Source organism: Orbicella faveolata, unplaced genomic scaffold, assembly GCF_042242905.1.
Source record: "Orbicella faveolata isolate gen_17 unplaced genomic scaffold, um_ofav_v1 contig_35, whole genome shotgun sequence".
Classification (NCBI taxonomy): domain Eukaryota; kingdom Metazoa; phylum Cnidaria; class Anthozoa; order Scleractinia; family Merulinidae; genus Orbicella; species Orbicella faveolata.
In genome coordinates this window covers 7,061,122-7,085,554 of record NW_028301564.1, presented here as the reverse complement: position 1 = coordinate 7,085,554, position 24,433 = coordinate 7,061,122, and the positions used below count along the sequence as shown (strand labels likewise).

General features: G+C 37.4%; 1 protein-coding gene and 2 long non-coding RNA genes across 7 annotated transcripts in view; 1 reads left to right on the top strand and 2 right to left on the bottom strand.

Moving 5' to 3' along the window:
• Positions 1-2,815: 2,815 nt before the first annotated feature.
• The window catches only part of LOC110054077 (sodium- and chloride-dependent taurine transporter-like), a 35,322-nt gene continuing 13,704 nt past the window's right edge, over positions 2,816-24,433 (bottom strand). For all 5 annotated transcript variants that reach the window (XM_089273403.1, XM_089273402.1, XM_089273406.1 and 2 more), the window contains 11 exons: positions 23,161-23,446; positions 22,186-22,318; positions 21,465-21,599; positions 20,552-20,655; positions 19,197-19,321; positions 18,513-18,625; positions 17,749-17,886; positions 12,625-12,727; positions 11,096-11,196; positions 4,400-4,567; positions 2,816-3,812 (listed from right to left, as the gene is read on the bottom strand). In XM_089273403.1, the coding sequence (XP_089129529.1) occupies positions 3,717-3,812; positions 4,400-4,567; positions 11,096-11,196; positions 12,625-12,727; positions 17,749-17,886; positions 18,513-18,625; positions 19,197-19,321; positions 20,552-20,655; positions 21,465-21,599; positions 22,186-22,318; positions 23,161-23,446 (1,502 nt within the window). In that variant the 3' untranslated portion in view covers positions 2,816-3,716. The remainder of the gene's footprint in view (positions 3,813-4,399; positions 4,568-11,095; positions 11,197-12,624; positions 12,728-17,748; positions 17,887-18,512; positions 18,626-19,196; positions 19,322-20,551; positions 20,656-21,464; positions 21,600-22,185; positions 22,319-23,160; positions 23,447-24,433) is intronic.
• LOC149102809 (uncharacterized) lies at positions 6,265-7,647 on the bottom strand. The gene is made up of 2 exons (XR_016201973.1): positions 7,437-7,647; positions 6,265-6,667 (listed from the first exon to the last, which is right to left on the bottom strand). It is a non-coding gene; the product is annotated as an uncharacterized LOC149102809 (long non-coding RNA).
• Positions 7,753-9,618, top strand: LOC149102808 (uncharacterized). The gene is made up of 2 exons (XR_016201974.1): positions 7,753-8,041; positions 8,482-9,618. It is a non-coding gene; the product is annotated as an uncharacterized LOC149102808 (long non-coding RNA).

Here is a 24,433-nt window from a genome sequence, read left to right as displayed (position 1 = left end):
ACGTTTTGCTTGTGGACGAGACAGGTAGTAAACAAGGTGAAATGACGCTTCCAGAAGCGCGGCGCATTGCCAAAGAAAGATCGCTGGAACTTGTTTGGGTTAACAGGCAAGACACAAACGCCGTGCCCGTCTATCGAATGATGTCCAAACTTGAAATAAGCTTAAAAAACAAAGCTCGGTCCCTTAAACCACCGAAAACAAAGAAGATTGAATTAAGTGAGAAGATCGAATCTCATGATTTGGTTTTCAAGGTGAAGCACATCCAGCAGTATTTGGAAAAAGGCCATCAAGTGAAACTTTCTGTTAAAAGCAAGCGTAGGACTAACGTGGATGTCTCAGATGAGAAGTTGGACGTCATAAAGAAAGTACAACAAGAGATAGAGGGTGTTAAAGTTGAAAGGCCAGTACAGGAGAGTGCGCAGGTTGTTACTTGCGTCTTTAAACCTATTCGGAGTCCCGATGATAAGTCGAGTTCATCGAAAACATGACTGGGAAGAAATAAGTTGAAGTGCGCGTGTACATTAATTGCCACACAGCTGGTGCGTTGCTTTGGCCCATTGCATCATCATCGCTCTCGAGTAGAAAGTCTTCTTCTCAGCCTGTTTGGATATCAGGTTTTCACAATATGGGGAGATAAAATTTAATTGAATGTTCAGTAATCAAACACAATCTAAGCTCCAAAACTGTTTTAAGTCTGCAGACAATAGCCTCCTACACAGACACTCTTTGGGCCGGTCATGCAATCTTCATCTCCCATGTGGTGGGAGGAAGATTGCGTGACGATCCCAAAGAACATCTGCGTAGGAGGCTATGCAGACAATAGCTTTCATGTTGTCAGACTGCTGGTCAAGTCTACTGAGACTCAGTAATTGATCACAGATTTTCTTACTACAATTTGACTTCTGTGATCAATTACTGAACAGATGTACAGCAACATGGAATCTATCTGAAGACATGATTGATCATTGTGGTTATACATACAACTTAAGCAGTTGTGAAATTAAGGTCTGATAAAAATTCAGGCTTGAATGGGATTCAAACCAATGACCTATGCAATACCGGTGCAGTGGAGTTCGGTCGTTTTGATACAAATTCGTTTCGATACAACTCAAAAGTCAATTCGATACATATCTAAAGTCAATTCAATACAAACTGAAGTCAAATCAGTACAACCTTAATTTACCTAAAGTAGTTTCAATTCGCTACAGAAACTTTGCACGTAAACTTTCAGCTAAATCAGAAGCATATCAGTTTGTATCAAATTGACTTCAGTTTGTAACAAATCAACTTGAGATGTGTATCGAATTGACTTCTAGTTGTATTGAAACAATTTGTATCAAAACGACTTTGTATCGAAACCACCATAAACTGGTGCAGTGTGGAGATCATAGGTAGGAATCATGTTAAAGCCTGAATTTAATGCTTTAATGCTTTAATGCTTTAATTTCACAACTGCTTAAGTTGTGTATATAACTGTGATGATCAATCATGTCTTTATGTTTCTCCACAGCTCAAATATCGGTATATGATCTTTCATATATTCACTTGTATGGAGTCTATCTGTTTTATATAATAAAGAGAAAAAACAAACAAAAAGAGATGTTAATGATGGATCTATGTGTCTGTTCTCTCATAACTTGCAATCATGTGTTCTTTTAACTTCTGTTAGATCATAAGGGCCATTAACATGCAAGAGTAATTTGACTTACAATATTTTGATTTTATAAACCTATTTCATGCACGTAGAGTATATTATATGACCATGCTGAGATACAAAATTTCTCTCAGTGTTGAATTTCAATCATGATATATTTTTCAACATGAGAAGAGAAATCTTGTATCTCCTAGCAACTATGTAATTTTCTTGTTATTATATAAAATTCACATACTACATAAACATACTAATAAGAACATTTTTAATGATTTTCCGAAGTTTTCCAACCACTTACTGAAGATTTGCGAAGATGTTCTAAAAGTTGTCTGATTGTCACATGAACGTTTTGCAACATTTTCGGAAAAGAAGATTTGCGAGGATAGGCGAAGATTACTAACTGTAACATCTCTGTTGTAGTGCAAATTATTAACTTTGAAAATCTTGACAAAAATGCAGAAATCTTTGATCTTTTCTTTGAATAACAATTCAGGACTTGATAAAGTTAAGCTTTCTGGCCTAGCTAGAGACATTATATATATTTTAACCAATCAGGTGAAGCTGCAGTGGGGAGAGCAGGTTTCATCACGCAGGCAATGATAATAATAAAATATATGCATGACTAATAACCAGTAAACAGTAAGTGAATGAAATGTATTGTTTCTTGTTACTTTTCATAAATGATATTGGAATCTAGTAATAATGCCAAAATATAAGCCCACCCAAAATCCCTTGTGAAGTTGTATAAACGGTGTTTTGCAGTACACATTTTCCTTGTTTTGTACTTTCTTGCTTTCCTGTTTAGGTCTCTGCTCTCTTTCCATTTTCAAAGAAGAAACATCACATTTGGTTACCGTTATTGTTTTGAGCTTGTGTTAGGACCAGAGCAAAACTAAATAGCAGCCAAATCTGAATTTTTACTGGTCCTTTTATAATTAGCTCTCTGAGGCTACAGGTTTGTGTTAAGTCATGAGATTTTTGACAAATTTTAAGAAACTGAAATATCACAAACGAAAAGAAACAGAAAAGCCAAAAGGGACCACAGAAGGGTTAAACTGTATGGTAAACTTGAAATACACTGGCCCCACTTTTTTCAAGTTTATCTCATTTGGTATGACAGTGTAGTTTTGGTTTTAATTTCATCAAGGACAAATAGAAGCAGTATTCTCTAAGTATTGTTTATTTTGACCAATAGTAAGGTACAATATATCAAGATATTTGTTCTCACACATTATCATCTTCACAGTCTTTCTGGTTAATTTATATCTATTTACCATTAAATTAATTCAATGATTTCTTGATTAACTTATGTCAATGTTATTTAATTGTTCATAAAAATATATATTTTTTCAAATAAATGAGTTACAAATGCAAAACTAACCTGTCAACTAATACTATTCAAGCTAGAAGAATCTAACATTACATTTTTGTTAAAATAATTTGTTCGGCATCTCATCTAAATAACAATGCCTTCCACTTAATAATTTTTCTTAAAATATCACTAGAATTAATATTAAATGTGAACGTATGTCTGCTGGTAAAATACTGTAGTAAGCTATGCACTTTATCTGAGTATGAGACATTTTACTGAATATACCATCCTGGAGAAATTTAAGAAATTTATAAAGTGCACAAGAGCTTTGACAGACCTGGGAGTTTGTGACACGTGCGATCACCACCAAATAAGGTAATGAACAGGTGCGAGCAAGAGCCGACCATTTGGATGTGACAAAATAGCGAGTAGAGAGAGAGTTTTCTAGAGTTTACTGTGAGTTGTGAATCCTTACAGTGAGTTGTTGTGCGGAGAATACACAAGAATACAAAGAAGAAGCTGTGAGTTCTGTGTACCGTTTACTGTCATTTAAATCATGAAAATTGGTGGTTTAAAAAATGAAATCTATGACTTGAGAATTTTCATATGTTCTTTGCAAACATGATTAACAAAAATTGTGGTCCATAAATTGTTCATATCAATAGAGTTAACTCTATTTATATAATACTAATCCTTTATTATGTTCTACATATAAAAATAAAATATTATGACAGCTGGCATGCAAGTGACAAGCTACAATTGCGAGCCCTGTACTTTTTCCATTTCCTGGCTCTCTGCATTCTGACCTTCATCCCTTGTAAAGATGGGTGTGGTCAGCTTCTTCCAGCGCTGGGGAAATATTCAACATAAAAATTTAATTTGTCTAGCAGTGGTCAAAGACACCATAAGGGATTAATAAAGCAGTTTGAAAAACATTAATATTCAAGAGGAAAGCTACACTTGCTCTTGGCCTATGGTTGCAACTTTCATGACCAAGAGGTTTTGATTCCCTATGAGTGTTGGTGAACACACTGGTTTACTGGCACAAAGATCCAAGTTCATCTCTAGTAATTCAAGCATGTCATGGAAGGCTAGAGGATCTTGTGCACTAAGTACAAGTCAATGAGTCTGGAAAAATGGCAAGTTATACCACGCTAACTGTGTTTCTTGCCAACCAGGTTTTCAAATGGGTACCAGCAAACCCCACAAAATAAGGGTTAAAACTCTGAAGGAATAACATATTTTAATAAAGATTTTTTTCAATGAGGAGGTCATTCAAGATGTAGCTATAAATTTGACTGCATGTGTATACTGTGGCGTTTAAACTCCAGTGTATAATAAGCAGTGTTCTGGTGGGCCTCCTCATTTGAATCAATTGTGATGTTGTCTTGAGGTAGCTCTTATAAAGCCATAGAAAATAAATGAGGGATGATTACCTCTTGCAATGTTCCTTCTGTGGTCACAATCTTGAAAATCATGACACCTGGAATGCACATGATGGACGACAATGATAAAACCCAACCGATCAATTGTCCCCAAACAGGGTAGGAGTATTCATTGTACGTCAATGGCTTGTATGTCACAAGGCTGAATATAAATATAGCCTGCAATGACAACAAGCACATTATAAGCTAAAATCACCTAGCCTGCGATCCTGGTTTGCAAGGCCTAGCTGGATCATGCTTAAATTATCAAGGTATATGTGCAGACACTATTATTTTTATAACACTACAAACCCAGTATTTCTATGAGGTACATAAGTCAATGAGGCAGCTAAAATAGGTTGACAGCATGCATACATAGAAAGTTGTGCCCAAAAGCCCGGGCTAGAAGATTTTTAATTAGGGCTGGCAGCTATCCTTCCCTTGTCTGACAAGAAAGTGAAGTGGCAGTGAAGCTTTGGGGTAAATTTTGTAAAAATACATAACAGAAAAGTGATTTTCTTAATGGTTGACTATAATCTTTTTTTTTCAATTTTTTTTTTTTATTGCAATATCTTACATTACATTACATACAAAAATACCTACTACTTACAATGTCAACGTAACTTACAATTTAACGATAATAACAAAACTTACAATACTAACATTATTTACGATTTTTTTAATAACTTACATTACAATAATATCTTACATTACAATTTGTTAATATCTTTCATGTAACTGAGGGGTTAGCTACAATAGGAGGCTTTCTCACATATTAATTTGTGACTTAGATTTATGTTTCTCAATTTTAATTTTGTTTGTCAACATCGCTAAGAAAGCATCGAAATAAAACTCTTCTTCTTTTCTTGAGGCAGTATATAAATAATATTTGGCTATAATAATGCAGAGGTTTAAGCCAAGATGACGAGTGAAGTTATCTGTCACGCCATATATTATTTCATTTTTATCGAGAGTGATCCTATCCCCGTTTTTGGAGCTCCACCAATTAGTAAAGAGAGACCAAAAATGCTACGTGTCAGAACAGGTAACAAAAAGGTGGGTTAACGTTTGTCTTTCTCCACAGAGGTGACATTATCATGTTCCTTGATTGAATCTCTAAAAAGTGTCGAATTTGTGGGTAGAACGTGATGAATTATTTTGTATTGGAAAATGGCGAGTCTAGTGTCTTTTGTAACATTAAAGGGAAGGCTATAAATGAGTTGTATTGTCTGTTCTTTTAGACTGGCTTCTTTCATCCTTCGTTCAGCTGTAGGCGTAACAAATTTACTCTTAACAAAGAATTTAGTTGCTGATCTGCAAGAGAGTTTATCTAAAGATATCTTATCCTTCTCAGAACGTTTTTCCAAGGGTTCAGTAACATTTCCTTTGAGAATATTGATCCATTTTTGAGGGACTGCGTGGCATAGACTCAAATACCCTTGTGAGATGACTTTAAGAATTCCTAGGAATTCCTAGGAATTTCCTAAGAATTCCTAGGAAAAAATTCCTAGGAATTCCTAAGAATTCCTAGGAATTCCTAGGAATCTAAGGTGTGAATTTTCACGGTAATTCGGACTCGGAATTCCTAGGAATTCCAAGGAATTCCAAGTTTACATAGAGCTGACTTGGAATTCCTAGGAATTCCTAGGAATTCCAACTGAAATATACTCACCTTGAAAATTTCTTAAAATTCCCAAAAATTCCTAGGAATTTCTGAGAATAACTTGGAATTTGTAGGATTTTTTGAGAATAGGTTGGAATTTTTGGGAAAATCTGAGAAAAACTGGGAATTTTGTATCATTTGTAGGCCAGACAAAATTTTGATGATAAATGCCTAGCATTAAAATAACAAATAAAGTCACTGATATCACATCAAACAGGTTTTAAATGAATGGTTTATTACATTGGCTCTCATGAATTTAAACATAAGAATAATCATCCTGTTTCTTTTTCATTACATCAAGAATCAAAAGTAAAACTGAAAACAGATATGAAAGTCAAACTTTTACATGTTTGATAAAAAGAGAACTTTTTCAGATAATTTACTTTTTTAGTTTACAAATCCAACAATTTTCCATACACAAGATTTTACCTTAAATTATTGTTATTGTATGGAACATATCTGGATTTTGATGATTGTAAGGAATCAATGATAAGAACAAAACTGAGACATTCCTTAAAATTAAAAAAAGGCTGAGTTTGGGCAAACTTAGCTGCTGTTCAGTTATTTCTGTTGATTCTGCAGCTAGCCTCTTCATCTTCATCTTTGTTGTATGACACCTAAAACAAAATTTAAAAAAATACATTACACTGCGATATATATGAGGTACTGTAAGACTAAGATCCAAATATTTATGTGCTCACAGTTTAATACATGCAGCTAATTAAGGCCTGACTGTAAGCTGGTTGAAATGTTAAAAGAGAAGACTTGATAATTGTGAAGGTGCTTGTACACTATTGATAAATATGTTACATAAATTTTGAGCTTACAGTAGACTAAATCAAGGTTTTCCTTCTTCTATAAGTGTATCAACAACTCTCGAATTGGAGGATATATATCACGGCTTTTAGCCAAATTTAGACAATAGAAATATTAAAAAAGACACTTAAAACATTAAAGGAACATTGAAATAATAGAGTAAACGCAAAAGAATATACGGATGGACAAAATTGAAGATCAACACGGATTGCCATACAGTCAGGCTGAAACACACATGAGACATATCAAACTCATGCAGACTGTGGCTGCCTCGTTGGAGTTTTTTTTTGTCAAGAACTTTGACTGGGATCAGCGAGAACTGCTATATTTGTTTCGTTTGAACAAGTGTGGCGAGAGAAACGACTTGTTATTCGCAAATCAAATTGTTTAGGCATGCCCTCTGGGCAACCTAAATTGTTTCAACCTTGCTTTAGCCAGAATTCATTTCATGCCATGACTGAGTGACCCACTCGTGTATGATTCGTGATGACAAAGTTCATTCAAAAGCTTTTGTCTAAATAAAAGAAGTTACTTTGTATAATATAGGGTTACTTGAATTTGATTACTCACCAAATAATTTTGTATACAGCTAATCTGCCCTTTGAATTTTTCCCTGTTGAAACATCCACAGTAAGACTTTCTTTTAGCTCCAAATCTTCGCCAAGAATAACATGTTTCTCATTAATGACACTCACGCTGTTTTCTTCTAGTCACAGGACCGCAGAAAAAACCATTTTGATATAATTTTGGAAGTGAAATCTACTAATACGCACAAGCGATCAACCGTTAACGCTAAATTCAAAGATGGGCGCCAAAAGAGAATGACTAACGCGATCTCTGTCACGCTCAGTCACGAGGATAGTCACGTGAAAATTCGCGTGCTGTGATTGGTTCAGTTCATCAGTTGAGGAGAGAATGGGAACTGGAGAAGAAGGAGAGAGAGACTGGCAACAAGGTTGCCAGACCAGTCGCTTTCGATAGTAACTCTGCTTCCCTTTCCACGCTCTGTTGGTGGTCTTTTGAAAGATGGGTCTTACTTCAAAAGGAAAAAACTACACAAACTTTTTACGAAGAAATCGAGGAAACTGGAACGTACTTTAACTAGTTGATCTGTTCCCAACGGTTGTCAAGATAACAAAGGATCGTGAGGCACTTAAATCAAGTTCACTGCAAAGGTAAGGAATCCAATTTTATAGGGATTTTCTGTTATGATAAGCTATAATTCTAAATAAATCAAACTAAGCAATGCATTGTGTGCTCTTTAAAAACCCCAAAAGCCGAAATTCACCTAAAAGGTTTCAGATCGACCTGAGAAAACGAGATAAATTCTGCAAAATAAGCTTAAACTTGTTGTAAGTCCACCAAATCTATTTTGAGAGCCCACGTGTTTCAACACCCAGTCAGCACGATGCAGCAAGTAGAAATTTGCAATGCTTATCATTTTTTCCTTTGAATTATTTATAAGGATTAACATTATATGAGATCTATAGTCTTTTCAATACATCAAGATGTAGGTTTTTTTTATTTGTCATTTATTTATGTCAGTTATGTATTTGTTTCCCACTGACTCATAATCTTTTTTATTCTTTTGATTTTGTTGTGTCATGAATTAAAGTGACCGCGAGGACAAGGAAATACAAGAAACATATTGATGATCCCACTATACCCATACCAAAATCTACAAGATTTGACCACATAAATTGCTTAAAGCAGTCTTCCCAGGCCAGTTGATGTCATCTCCCTCTCTTGCATTACTTTTTCCTGGAGATCATTTCCAGCACCACAAACAGAACACCTCAGAGTTTTCGGCTCGCCTGAGTGAGATGGCTGTTGACAGAAATGTTGTGGATGACTTTGATGGACTATGGAGTCAACCTTTATGCAAGAATTGAAGCTTCACGGAAGCATTTGATGAAATTGAGTTGCCTATACACTGTACCTGAAAAGACCACAGAAATACCAATTGATGTAATACACACAACAACTCAGATTTGTCCACAGACAGTGATTCAGATAATGATGTTGAAGTTTCTAGTTCTGACTCCTCTGAAGAAATTGAGAACTCTGACACTGACGGCCATTCACTGGACTCCCCTGATGAAAGTGAAACTAATTGTTCACAAGAAAAGAACATTTTCTGCCAAAGAATATGCCTGTATGGCTATTCTGACCTTAATTTCAAGACATTGTATGACAATGAGAGGCTGCTAAAGATATCCTTGTTTTAATGAAACTACGGGTAATTTGTCCAGAGAATGTCACAGTACAGTTTTGCAAATTTACAGCAAGTGTGTGGAAACTGTGAGCTTTTCATTTCTGACATCTGTGAGAGATGTCTTCCTCTTTTTCCTAAAGTCATAAAGGATCAAGTCAAAAATTGTTCAACAGTGGCTGTGATGGGTATGTGTGTGAATCTACAATTATATTAAATATATACATGCATATATATACTTTTGGTTTTATTGAAATTGTAAATAATATATATACATTTATGCTGATAGGAATTTTTTGCCTAATCTATTTATCAGATCTGAGAGCATCCATTTTTCTATCAGTTAAACTCTGCGTGTTTGATTTAAGGGTCCATACGGGCACATATACACTAACAAATCAGGTTGGATCTAAAAAGCAATGTTATGAGTGCTATAGTTTTATGTTGAGTTGTCAGACTTAAACTGGAATTAATGTAGTAACATTTGTTTGGAAATAATTACCTTGGAGCTTGACAACAATAAAAAGGTATGGAACTCCAGGGAAATGATCCTGTTGATTTTTACTAATTCACAGAAACTGATTCATGCACTGAGTTCATCTTTAATTTTGACATTTTGGGAAATTTATAGAAATTTCAAACACAATATTTCATGTGTTTTAGCTGTTCCCAAAAATTCCCAGTCATACTTTTCACTATTCCCAAATATTCCCAGAAATTCCAAGGTCTTGGATTAAGCATAATTTGCATGGCTTGGAATAACTTGGAATTCCTAGGAATTCCCAATAATTCCCAGTCATACTTCCACTATTCCCAAATATTCCCAGAAATTCCAAGGTCTTGGATAAAGCATAATTTGCATGTCTTGGAATAACTTGGAATTCCTAAGAATTCCTAGGAATTCCTAGGAATTCCCAGACTACTGGGAATTTATTTCGCAGGGGTAGTTTAAGAAGTTTGTGTTAATTTTGAACTTGCTGCGGAATTCCTCAAAAGTTAGGAATCTGTTACCTTGAAAAATAATACAATAATCTATAGAAAACTTAGAGGCATGAATGGTTTTACTAAGTATACGCATGCCATTCCAACCTATGTCAGAGATAGTCAGCTATCAAAGCTCACCTCTTAGGAGGTACATCAATAAGTTAGTATGCACACATGCAGGACCCATGAACTCCCTGCCTGCCAACATGCACACATGACTGCATGTACATAGTATGAGTAAGCAACCAAGTAAAGACTTAACAGTTAAAGGGAGAGGCACATGCCAAACTTTGGTGTGAGAATAAAGTACTTTTTCCCCTGTCTATAACCGAGCCACATGTAGTTCCATAATCATAGATGGATTTAAACAGAAAGTGTTGCATTAAATATGAACATTGAATTTATTCATTTTGCACCAAAGGTTTTATTCTGCACACAAGCAAACGTTATCTACTCACACCAGATTGGCACATAATCAATGGCACTGAGTGGTGCCATGGGAGTGGGAACAATTTATAAAAGGAGTTCCAATAAGATATACCATCTGACCTACATGTATATCACTATGTTTTCCTGCAAAAATCATCAACTCTCTTTTTATTACAGTGGAGCCGCTGTCTTACGGCCACCCTGTTAATAAGGCCACCTTGTTATTATAGCCACTTTATTCTGGCCCAGACAAAAGCCAAGTCCGTCATTTTCCTAAGTTTTAAAAAGAACCCCTTTAATATGGCCACCCCATTAATATGGCCAGATTTTGGTGGCCTGTTGGTGACTGGATTAATGGGGTTTCACTGCATTTCATAAACAATGGAATCAAATGGGCTAATGTTGCAGCTTGCACCAAGCTGTGGAACCATCCCTTTAACAAGGGTAGCACTAAAATAATTCCTTTGGAAACAAAGTTGGAACACTGTGCCACAACCTTGAAGAGTTCTTATAACAAAAAAATCCAGTTCAACTGCAACAACAAAACTACATATAAATCTAGAAGTTTAACTTTGTGATGATTACTATAATTATAACTACTGACCACACAAAACAAAGGTGTCAAATATTTCCAGCATATCCTGATCCAAGGATTGATTCGAAATCCAATCATAGAAGCCATGTTATCATAGAAACGTTCTCCACCTAAAAATAAATGGCACATAATAAGATATCAACATGGGCTGAAGAACAATTGTACAGTTTATCACTGCTACCTTAAGCTTGGTTACCAAGCAATCCCCATTCCTGTCTACTCTCATTATAGCAGACACCATCCTTGGGACTGCCATTTGCTGTCTGTTATATTGAGAGTCTGCAATAGCTGCCAGGTGGGATGAAAACAGCCCAATTTTGGTTGTGAAGTGTCACATAATTTGTATATACTATAATACTCTTTCAAGATTGTCAGTTTCTTTTAATTTGTCGAACACATTTTATCTGATACATAATCATATGATATAGGTCAAAATGGTGTACAAACTAGTAAACATTCTAAGGCTGTAGAATAATATTATTACACCCGCTTTCATGATCAGTGTTACGTGCACAAGCAATATCTTTCAACTATCTCTCGACATTCCATCTTTCGACATGCTATGTAAATGGCTGAAATACAGTTTACCTGTGAAACTACCAATTTTTCCGGTTATTAGCAGAACAAATGACAAGTATATGATGATTACTGACCTTAAATGAATGAAGAAGATTGTGGACCCCCAATTTACGGGATAATTCAAACGATTTTAGTGTACTCGATTGGCTCTGAATAGTGACTTCCGGTAGAAGAATTGAATGTAAACATTCAAAGCAGTCAATCACAGAATGTTTTCTTGATGCTCCTAGCCTTAGTTTGATGTCAAATAAATCCATCTTTCATGACTAAAAGTCGAGGTCGACCGTAAAGAAGCCGCTTGTGCTTACATTTTGATGTAGGCCAGGTTACATAGCATGTCGAAAGATGGCATGTCGAGAGATAGTTGCTATGCACGTAACACTGAAAGTGGTTGTAAACTAAAACAACGCCCATCTTTGAAATTTGGACTTTGGCTTCTAAAACTGGCCACTCTTGTTTTCAAAGCATGTGCTCTCACCCACATAAATATGTTTTCCAGAGGAGCACTATTGGATGAGAACCTGTGAAAAACCTATGAATTATCCTGTGAAAAAACCTGTGAAATCCTAATTTTCATGTGTTTTTTCAAAGGTTTTTCGAAGGTTTTTTCACAGGGTGTTTCTGTGTCACATGTTATTTCTTAGGCTTTTCACAGGTTTTTCACAGGTTCTCATCCAAGAGTGGAGCAACATTCCGCTTACTTTCCCTTGCACAGAGAGCAGCTTTTATTACTACCTGTTTATTAGACCTTTGAACATTTACCATTTGGCCAAAAAATTGAAGATCAGTGGTCACAGTGTTGATAATTCTGGAAGTTCTGCTCTTAACAAATTATAAGATATAATTATATAATAATATAATTTCCTAAAAGTGGAAATAAAAATTCTGGTTTCTAAGGAGTCCATGGTTTTGGGCTGACATCTTGTAAAATAAGTTCTGATGATGAATGCTTCGCTTACCGTAGATCCAGCCAATAGCAATGCTTTGAAAGAGTGAGACCCACAACAGTGCACTACCACTGGCAGAATAGAAATCAAACAATTGGAACACATACATTCCACCCTGAAATGAAAACAAACAAATGTTACTCACCAGAAATTTGAATTCAAATTACCTTCAGTTAGATCTTCTGGCTGACAGTAAGTTTGTATGAGTATCAAACTTCACTCAGTAGAGTAGAAGTACTACATAATGGTTTGTGGGCTGGCTGGCTGAGCAACTCGAGGTCATTGCCTTTCTTGACCCAAATGTGTAAATGGATACTTGCAAATTAAATGGTGGGTACTAGGTACTAGGTACCCAACCATCCCAATAAGCAGCAGGTTAACTTCATGCTGGATGGACTCCATCGTTGGTTTAAATAGGCTTCTGCCCATCTCAAACGCTCAAGTCTGCTAAGGAGAACAAGCCATCCACTGCACAGCGTCCATCAGTTATAGACAAGTATCTGGCCAATGAGGTCTCCTTAGGCAGGGTAGCAGCCCACTTTAATTCCCCCCATCCAAATCTCTAAGTTAGCAGCTTCAGTGTTATTCCCAAAAGGGGCCAACCGGAGGCAAGTGGACCTTACGTCCCTAGGAGGCGCTAGTGTCAGTGATGGGATCAACCTGGATGAGTTAACCCTTCACTAAATTACTGTGGATCAGGTGATTCCCCTAGTATCTAGGTTTAAAAAAGGGGCCCTTATGGCCAAATTAGATGTGGAGGTAGCATATTGCAATGTGCCTGTACACCCCCAAGGTAAAAAAAGAAGGTAAAGTCTGCATGCAAGCCAAGTGACCCATCAGGCCGGAGCTTATCCTGGGTTCTGTAGCATGAAGCATCTAGGAGTATTTCTACTCCCCCCTGGATGGGATGCTAGTCCATCGCAAGGTTACCCCCAGCATTAAGTTTGCCGGTACCCATTTATACACCTGGGTGGAGAGAGGCACTGTGAGAGTAAAGAGTCTTGCTCAAGAACACAACACAATGTCCCCGGCCAGGGCTCGAACCCGGAACGCTCGATCCGGAGACGAGCGCACTAACCATGAGGCCACCATGCCTCCCTGTACACCCCCATCTGATCATTATTTGCTAGGGATGAAGCGGTGCAACCAATTCTTATCATGTGGACTTGGGTCTCCCCTTTGATCTCCGATCAGCTCCTTTATCTTTAACTGAATCGCAGACATGGTGGAATGGATCTTGGTGACTTCAAACGAGATCTTCTGCACTACTTGGATATTTCATCACAACAGGCCCTCCCGAGGTGCCCCAGTGTGCACATAACCTTGAGAGTTCCCTGGCAGTTTGTTAATGGTCAGGTTTGCTTCTACACCCTGGCAAGTGTGTGGCCCCACCACAGTGTTTTGGCCTTAAAAGTTGAGCTTGACTCAATCAACCAAGTGGCCAGCCTCCCTACCAAGAAGTTGTCATCCTTGCAAGATCTGGTTAGTTCCTAGCTTCTGAAAAAGTGGTGTTTCAGACAGGAGCTTAAATCACTAATCGGACATTTGCATCATGCTGTTAAGGTGGTGTGGCCAGGTAGAACCTTCCTATGCCCCATGATTGACCTGTTATGCTGTTTTCAAAAGAGAGATTGCCCCATTCCTCTTAATAGAGAATTTCACCTGGCACCAGTTTCTGTCTTATTGGCACAATGTAAGCTTCTGGCTCTCCCCAGGACTGCAGCCTGAGGCTGATCTTAAAGTGTCCTTCGATGTGGCAGGCTCAGTTGGTTATGGAGCGCACCTGAAAGGTTACTGGTTTGCCGACTCCTGGGCCCCTTCCTGCATTCACTTAAAGATCAAGGGCTTGAAGCCCGATCCATTTAGGAAGGGCTGCTTCATCACATTGTTGTTGGCTGGCATCCTCTTTGGTCCCCTGTTTCTCTTACAGAATGGGCAGCCTCTTTCTTGTACTTGTATGGCCTCAGCTAACATAGCTGCAAACTTCTCCAGCCACAGCTTCCACATTGGGACTGCCACCATCGCTGCATGCAATGGATACCAGATCACCTCATACAGGCTATGGGCTGCTCGTCTAGCAATGCCTATTAGTTCAACATAACAGGACTCCATCAGAATTGTTAGCAGCACTCTCCACAAAGCGGACATAAAGGATTTGTCCTGGTCACTCACGATACCTCAAGTATAAGTGCATGGTTACTTCCTGCTTCCATAGGAAGTTTCTCAGGACTTGCAGTAATATCTGGCCACCTGCCTCTTCTCAGGTGTGTGCAGTTGCTATACACTAGAGTTATCAGACTATCGGCACTTAAGGATATCTTGAGGATCAGAGGTTCTCCTTAACCAGAAACTTCTCCAGCCACAGCTTCTGCATCAAGGCTGCCACCACTGCCACCTACTTGCATTGCAGTTCCAGATCATCTGATACAAGCCACAGGCCACTGATCCACCGCTGCCTATCAGCTCTACACCAGGACTTTATCAGTCATTAGAGGAGCTTTCCTCTAGCTGGTATAAAAGATCTGTCCAGGTCACCTACAGTGCCTCTTAGTGGTGTCCCAAAATAGTTTCCTGGGACTTGCAGCAATATCTGACCATCTGCCATCAGGTGTGCACTATTGCTATTCACTATAGTAACCAGATTGTCAGTGTTTGGCGTCATTTAGAGGGACCAGGTCACTTATAAATATTGAACTCCATCACAGTTCTCATCAAACAGATTCCTTCCCTTTAACACAAGCAAGTGTAAATCAGCTTCCAGGATCATCAGATGTAAACAATTGGGCAGTTTCTGTCGGTAGCAGTGCTTCTGATAATTGCAGGAAGTTTTAGACATTCTCAAGGCTTGAAAAGTTCATCCATAAATCCCAGAATGAAGAAGGCGAAGATATGTTCACTTGTTGAAAACAAATGTGAAGATCAAGTCATTCTGAGCAGTACATTCTGAGGCATTAGTATTTTCTTCCACCCAAAGACCATTGGTTTGGACTATTTTGAAACACTTTCTGTCTTATCTATGTGTTGATGTTTCACCACAAAAGTCAGAAAAACTCTCCCATCAAGTTGTGGCACCACGATACTAAAATACCTTTTCGAGACTGTGACAATCATTTTTCCTGTAAAGAAATGTGTGTTTTTAACGGAATACGTAACACAGTGGTGAAGTTCACTGACTGTGTAGTTTTGCCCTGGGTTTGAGAAGATGAATGAATCGGTAAATGCGCACATCAGCAGATGTAAATTGACGACTTCCACTCAAATAACTTTTTTTCTTTCTTTAATTCATACGCCATATAATTAACAACTTAATAACCTTGGCCATTCGGTCATTATGGAAAAGTCTCGAACCTCGGCCTACCATATTGACCTCGCTATCGCTTGGTCAATACGGCAAGGTCTCAGTTTGAGATTTTCCCGTAATGATTGACCTCACTCTCAGTTAAGTAGTTATTAATCACAACTATAACCTATGTCATTCATAGGCCATGCTGTATAGTTTTCTACAGTATAAACAGTGCATTTGTGAGTTTGCTTGTTGAGATTGTTTAAGCCTTGATTACCATTCTGCTTTCTAAAGACATTCACAATCCTACATACATGGCTGAAATCAAGACTTCAAGGTTCATCTGGTAGAGCAAGGAACTGGTATCGTTGAGATCATGGGTTTGAATCCCATTGTAGCCTTTCAATTTTTTTCAGGCTAAAAGAAAAAAAAAGTTTGCTAATATAACTTGACAGATCTAATATACTAGTGAAGGTCACTTCATTTCAGTTAAGCTTTTTAAATACTTATTAACTTGAGAAAATACTCTTTCATTTGCCTGCATGCACAAGAAACCTCTAACATGAAGTACATAAAATACAGTTTAACTTACAATATATATTACTAACAATGATAGAGGAGACAAGTATGATCAATTTTCCATTGCACAAGGAATCCTCCTCATTCAAACCAATTTTTATCAAAACAGTCCTTTTTGATTCATTGTGATGTTGCTGTTGTTTTACAAAATATAAATTCCCTCAATGACATGCTCTATTCTTGAAATATTCTGTCAATACCGTAAATCCTCAAATTAGCGCCTCCCCTCAAATAAGCACCACCTTCGAATAAGCGCCCCTCCCATCGGCCAAAATTTAAAATTAGCGCCTCTCTTTGAATAAGCGCCCCCCTTCAAATGGGTTTTTATTAATTAGTGCCCCTATTCCAATAAGTGCCCACATTCTAATAAGTGCGCACCCGATTTCACTTTTACCGATTTCACTTTTGCCTATTATATCAAAGGTGTGTGCAAAAATTGCACTTGATCAGCTCACATCATATTTGACTGAAAAACAAAGACTTGCATCTAATCAAAGCAGAAACAAGAAGTGGCATTCAACCGAAACTTCATTAATATCCTCTACAAACGCAATCTTATGAGAGATTGACCAAACTAAAGCTACAGCAGTAGTGTGCCTAGACATGAGCAAGGCCTTCAACAGTATCAAGCATGAAATTTTAATAACAAAACTAAAGAACATTGGCCTCTCCTCATCTGCAGTTTTTTTTTTTTTTTTTTACACCAAGTGTACTTCATACATAATATATAACTAGTGTACTTTGTACTTATTTCACCTCATGTATTATATTGTTCACTGAAAAACCTTTTAAGGAGTGTACAATAAAATTTTATCTTATCCTATCTTATCTAATACGTATCATCAGAGGCTTGCCTTCCTTAATTGCTCACATATATAATGCACATCACAGAAATAGTGGTCTTCCTCTAAGTTTCTCCATTATTATGTCCATGCGAATGCATAATTCCTTCAAACGTTAATTGAACATTCAGTATATTTGTTACTGTTGCAATTTCTGTTATTGTTGCTTTTTTCATAAATACTGTACTATTAATAAAGTTTTCTTTTGAACATTCGGTTGTTTCTCAAAAAAGAAATAAGCACCCTGTCTCAAATAAGAACCCTCCCTTGAGGTATCAAAAGTAAATAAGCATGCCAGGCGCTAAATCGAATCATTACAGGAAGTCCTTGTCAGTTAGTATGCTTGCACTGTGAGCCAGTATTTGCCATATATTAAATACAATCTTGTCTATAAAGGACATCTCAATACTTACAATGGTGTAATTTAATTACCTCAGTAACCATAGAAAGTCCCAACAAAAACCAGAAAATGGAGCAAAGACCAATGAAAATCTCCTTGCGGTGACCACGCCTCAAATGTTGAGGAAACAGGTCAACAATGGCTGTTACAAAACCCTCCACTCCAACGAACTGTAAAAAAAAAAAATTAAATAAAGCAAAAACACACAAGACAAGCAAATTAATTTGATATGTTTAACTGTATCTGGTATCTGTCCTTGGTTTTCAGTTTTGTTTCTTGTATTTTTCTTTTGTTTCAAAGCATTATTTTGAGGTTATAAATATGATTTTAAGACCATTTTGTACAAATCCTGGATGCCCAAGTTAAGGATTTGCATGCACAGCATAGCATCAGCCTTCAATCTATGTGTCACATGGGTGAGAAAAACTATATTTTTCCCAGGGTATTTTGTACATGAGATAATTATGAACTCTTCAGAGAGAACAGTGTTGAATGTGCCTGAAAACTGGGAAGGTCAATTTTGTCTGTGAGAGTAACATGATACTACAACACATTAGGAGTCTGACGCAACCACTGTGGGTGACCTGGATTAGTGTTGATGCACACTTTGATTTATGCTGACCAGTACTAATGGTGTCACTGCTGTTTTTCTGTATGGTCAGAGTTTATCTCTCTGTCTCTTTCCTATCTTAAAATTCATGCTGGATTGTCCTCCTCCAGTTCATTATTTGTGACAACAACATTTTGTATGTTTTGGGCACACTTGCAGCATGACTGACATGAAAGAAAGACTCACCTCACTGTCAAGTCCTAACAGGATCACCATGAAGAAGAACAATATGGACCACAGAGGAGCAACTGGCATCTCTGCTACGGCTGCAGGGTATGCAACAAATGCTAAACCAGGACCTGATAACGTATGTGATAACAACAAAAATTATATAGTTGTGACATTCTGGAATGAACTAATTGATTTGAAATAGAACCACTGGCTCATATGATCAACTTGTCTATAACTCTGATAGAGATGATTTAAAATTTGTCAGCCAACACCTTAAGCCATTGATCTCTATAGTTCCTCTTCAGACTTATGAATATACCAGTGATTTCTTAACAAGCAGCTCAAGCTCAAAACTGTGGATTAACTTCTAGAGGGTGCTATAAAGTAACTATTGATGTTATAGGTTTGTTTCCATATATACCCCATGATGTGGGACTTGAATCTATCAGGGAGACTGCAATATAGAGGAGAGAAGATCAGGAAATACAAGTCTGTCCACATACATTTTTTCCTGCAAGTATTTTCTTTGTGTGACTGCAAGTGATTCCGAAGTGCGAGTGCAGCTGCAATTGCGGGGATAAAAAATAAATGCCTGCGGACATTTTTGGGAAAAAAGGATGCCTCTTAGCTATAGTCTTAAGCACAAGCAAGTGTTCTAAACCATCTTCACTGGAACTCAGCCTAGTTTATGCACCTTACCTGACTTGGCCACAGCCTCCACTGGTACACCCTGTTTCAGTGCCATGAATCCCAGCACGGAAAAAATGACAAATCCTCCATATAAACTAGTTCCACTATTTACACAAGCAAATATGATGCAGTCCCTAATATAACACAATAAACACAACATTACCTTTAGTTAATTAATAAAATATGTTGTAAATGCTAGTTTCATTTGTTGTTTGTCCTGTGTAATCAGACCACCTGAGGATTTAGGACATGTGATTTGACCAAGGTTCTTTCCAGTTTAGGTCAAACCTCGGCACTGCACATTTTCTTTGATTACGTTGTTATTTCGCTTGTGTATGGTCAAAGGAACATAAACCAGACTGTCATTTTGTAAAGGAACTCATGGAAAAAGCAATTACGTAGGATCGAACATTATGAACACTCTTGAATTACATTGTAAGGTTACAATGACACAGATTTTCACACTGTAAACAGGACAGTGTCAAGCATTTCCCTTGTTGATCTAGACAAATAAACAATGCACTTTACGGCTGTTACAATGTTGCATGATGTTTCATCAGTGTACAACTTGTTTAAGGTGCTTTTTTGTCATAATTTGTGATATTAGCTGGATAAGGTAGAATGAGTAAGAGTAAGAGTATGGCTTATGTGATAGCTCATGTCACAGTTATATAAACAATAGCCTCCATTTGGTGTGAAAATATGCTAGCATATCTGTTCTGATCTATTATCCGCTCTGAAAAGCGAACAGTTTTCTGAGAGCGTAGCTCAAGGAAAACTGAGTGTGAGTTTTGAGATACAGATAATGTCCAAGGACAAATATCCGAGCATATTTTCATCCCAAATGTAGGCTATTGTTTATATAACTGTGATGTGAGCTATCACATAAGCCACACTCTTACTCTTACTCTTACTCTTACTAATTGGGGAATATTCTCGAATATTCACCAGTTTTAGCTGGAGAATATTCGGCCACGGGATGTGTTTAGACCAATCGCGAGCGAGCAAAAATATTTGATGGATTATAATTCCACATATCTCTTAACTATTTAACTGCTCAATGTGTGGTTCCAGAAGATATCTATGTCCATCTCAAGGAGGGTTACTGGAAATTCCAAGGGGGAGGAGGGGGATGTATTTATAAAGAGCTAATTAAAATTTTAAAAGGAAAGTATCGGTTACAATGAGAATTTCCAGAGAGAGTTTCCTTTTTTTTTTTAGTGGGGGGGGGGGGGGGGGGGGGGTTAAGCCAAAACAACCTTTATGGTAGGGGTACCTATATCCATGTTGCAAATTATCCATGAATTGAAACTGAGTTAGAGTACATACCATTTTTGGCAAGGTCATTTACTTGCGCCACTCACCTGTAACAGTTTGTTTTAAACTTGTTGTAGCTTCCCAGTGCAATAAGAGTACCAAGACCAATAGAATAAGAAAAAAACACTTGAGTTCCAGCATCCAGCCAAACCTGCATGTACAGCAAATAGCATAATTACACATGCACTTTCTCTTCTTCCTCCAAATTAAAGATCTTTGTTGTCCCTTGGATAATTTGCAGCCAAGTTTGGAAGAGAAAGGTCTGTCTGTACAATCGTGATTGTTGAAGGAAGTTATAATAAAGAAAATCATAATTGTGAAGGTGGCTCGGATATTTGACCTGAGTTATTCGGTATTACTTGATAAATTCCCTGCTTCAGTTATGAATATACGTAGCGATCCCAAATCATCTAGAGAATGTTTGGTCACAGTTCCAAACACCTCATAACAAAATCACGCAGGTCCATGTTTTAATTTTTCTTGGTGTTCAGATGTGATAAAGAATGCATACATGTGCTTAATATAATGCTTATTTTAATTAAAAATATGTCAGGATTTCCTTTTTTGTTTTATTTGTATTGTGACTGAAAATCCCCACCAGGGAAGGGTCAATAAAGGTATTGTATCAATTGCTGTGACTCATGTGTGAGAAAATATTATAGATAGCCCTAAAATGTGACTTAATTAAAGATGCCATCCTTAGCATCCCTGTCAAGGTTGATAAAAGTACTTGTCAAAAAGGGACAAAATAACAAATTTACAAGAGAGACATGCATTCATGTATATTGTGTAAATCATGATTCCTTTATTAATACCTCTACCTTCATTGACTTTCAAGATTGGGTCAAGATTCATGTGTGACTTGGCTAAATTGTTTCTGTAACTTTTCCTCCCAATTATAATGAAATCAGAAGACTAATTGGCTGACATGGGATCATATTTCATGAAATGCTGTTCTACCTGACCATCAGCTAGACGTGTGAAATTTGGATTGAGATAAAACTTGATTCCTTCAGCTGCTCCAGGAAGTGTCACTGCACGAAACATGATTATTGTCAGCAACACATATGGGAAAGTGGCTGTAAAATACACCACCTAGGATGGAATCAAGCCAGTTTGCTCAGTCAACATGATGCCCTTATTTCCAGGCAGATGAATTAAAAAAAAACACATTAACTCAAAAACTATACATAAAGATCCAAACATACTTCTAACAACAATATACCTTGTATCACAAATCAAAAAAATCATCATCATCATCATCATCATTATTGGTTGTTTTCAAACAAAGAAGTTCACAGTTCACAGTAGATCTCCTATGGGACCAATCATCATGTGCTGCCTTTGAGGGCTGGCTCCATATTTGATAAAAAAAAAATTGGCTTTCCTTATTCCTTTTCCCATCAGATCTGGTGTCTGGAACAAATAAACTCATTTCCACTTCCTTCATCTCCTTCTCAATAAATTCACCATCCACAAAAAAATTAACTTAAGATCGATCCCAAAATAAATTACCTCTTACAAAACAACTCACATACCCATGCAACAAAAACAACGCTCAAAAAACATAATAATAACATTGACAATTTTTGTCAACTAAAATGCATCAAAATTGCTTTTATGCAACACTTGTGCAGGCCACACCATAATTATCTTTAGTTAATATCATGTAGTAACTCACTCTGCCAGTAGATTTAACACCTTTCCACACACAAAGATAACAGATTATCCAGCCAAGTAACAGACATAACGCAAGGTCCCAATTGACTGTTCCTGGTTCATCTAATCCACCACTGATTTGTAAAACTCGACGCCTGGGCAAATTGTAAAAAGTGACAAAGGTGAGATGAAATTTTTGTCAATCTCAACCAAATTAATTGGTTAATTAATACCATAAATCCTTGAATTAGCGCCCCCTCCCCCCTCCAATAAGCGCCCCCTTTGAATAAGCATCCCTCCTATCGGCCAAAATTGAAAATTAGGGCCCCCTCCCCTCCCCCTATTTTGTGGACGAGTAATGAGACAGCAAAGAATGCATAGTTTTCATCATACAGTATTAGATTTGTACATTGTGTCAATTTGTGACCTCGTGAACTTCTAATGGTGCTGCGATTTAAACTTTAGGATCAGCTTTTTATGTCGATAAACAGGTTATGTTGTTGTTTATGTGTAGATGATGCATTAAAAAAATGATCATGTCAAGGCACAATTTGGGAAAATTAAATAAACATCCCCCTCAATTAAGCGCCCCCCTCAAATAAGCGCCCCCCATCTTCTCCTAAATTTGAAATAAGTGCCCCAGGCGCTAATTCAAGGATTTACGGTATATTAAAAATCTGGCATGCCCAGGAAATGAGATGGTGATATCAAAGATACTGATACAGAAAATCAAAACCTGTCTTTGGAACTAGTTCAAACTTTAAATCCAGTGCTGAAAGGATCTGAGCCCAATTATTATGATTTAAAATGTAAATTAAACATTATTGCTATTTAAAATCCAAACAAGTCAGGTGAACTTAACAACATTCAATGGCAGAAAATTAGTAGAACAGCATGCCCTGTGTCTTACATTAACTACAGATATCAAATGTAGGGAATTAATGTTATGTTATGGACAAAATACATGTATTAGAAAAATTGACTGGTGCTGACATACTCTAGATATTCTTGGCTGGACGATACTTTTTCAAGAAGAGGTGGTAGAGTGCCATTGAGTGTATCATTCAATACTCCCATTCCAGAGCCATTTTGTCCATTTCCTGAAGAGCTTGGGCCAGCCCCAGTTAAATCAACACACTGTGGTGTATTCCAGGGATTGTTACAGTGAGACCACGGCAGTTTGGAAGTAAATGATGCAAACATATAGAACAAAGCCCAGCCAAGGATGACAATATAATAAATGTTTAGGAACTGCACTATGACAACACTTGCATATCCAATACCTGTCAAAACAGAAACAAAACCTCATCATCAAAATCATCTTTTAATGACCTTTTAACTGACTTTACCCTGTGAAACAAAGATTCCCTTCTCTCTCTGCTCAGTGAGAGAAAAGAGAGAACCTTTGCCTGTAACTGCTCAATTTCTGATTGCGCATGCACAACTTACGTCACAATGCCACATGTGTTGGGTTTTACATCTATATGCAATCAAATTTTTAGTTATTTTCAGATTAATTGTGGGGAATTACTTAAATTCCAACCTTTCCACAGTTTATTCCTGAGAGAATTTCTACCACGTAACAGGCAACAAAGAACCAGACAAATCAAACCAAAACTGGCTTCATTCAAGACCATGCTGTCCAGCACATGCTTCACATAAGGTGGCAAAGGGGCAGTACCAATCATGCATCACGCTGAATTTTTCTATTAAATCACGCATCACAGAGAATTTTTTCAGCAATCACGGGTCATGTAAAAAGAAGTAAGTGTATCCCCAATTTTGCTTTCTCGACCCTTAAGGCATCATCAAAAAGAGAACTCTGCTGATTCAACCACAGAAATGCATCGGCAAATATTCCAACCATTTTCTCCTGAAAATCACAATTATTGGCCAAGATAAAAGTGGTGACCCATCCAGGAGACCAGGAGCTTCAGTCTGTATCCTGGAGGCTCCTGAATTGAATAATCTAGGAGAGTTGGCACCATCTGTGAACAGGCTCTGGACGGCCACGAAAAAATAAAATAGGGCGAGCAAAGCGGGCCTAGCTAGCGGGTGGGATTTTTCCCTCTCCAGACCACTCTCAGTTATCCCCACCTGCCTGTTTGTTTTCCTTCCCCTGTGACACAATCGGGAGCCTGTTCACAGGCTAAGCTGGCAGGGACCTTGTATACAAATTGAGAGGATCCCTGCACCATGATATACCATGATATGCACCTCAATATACAGGCAATATTTGTGCCAAAGCTTTCTCCCTGCAAATCCTCTTC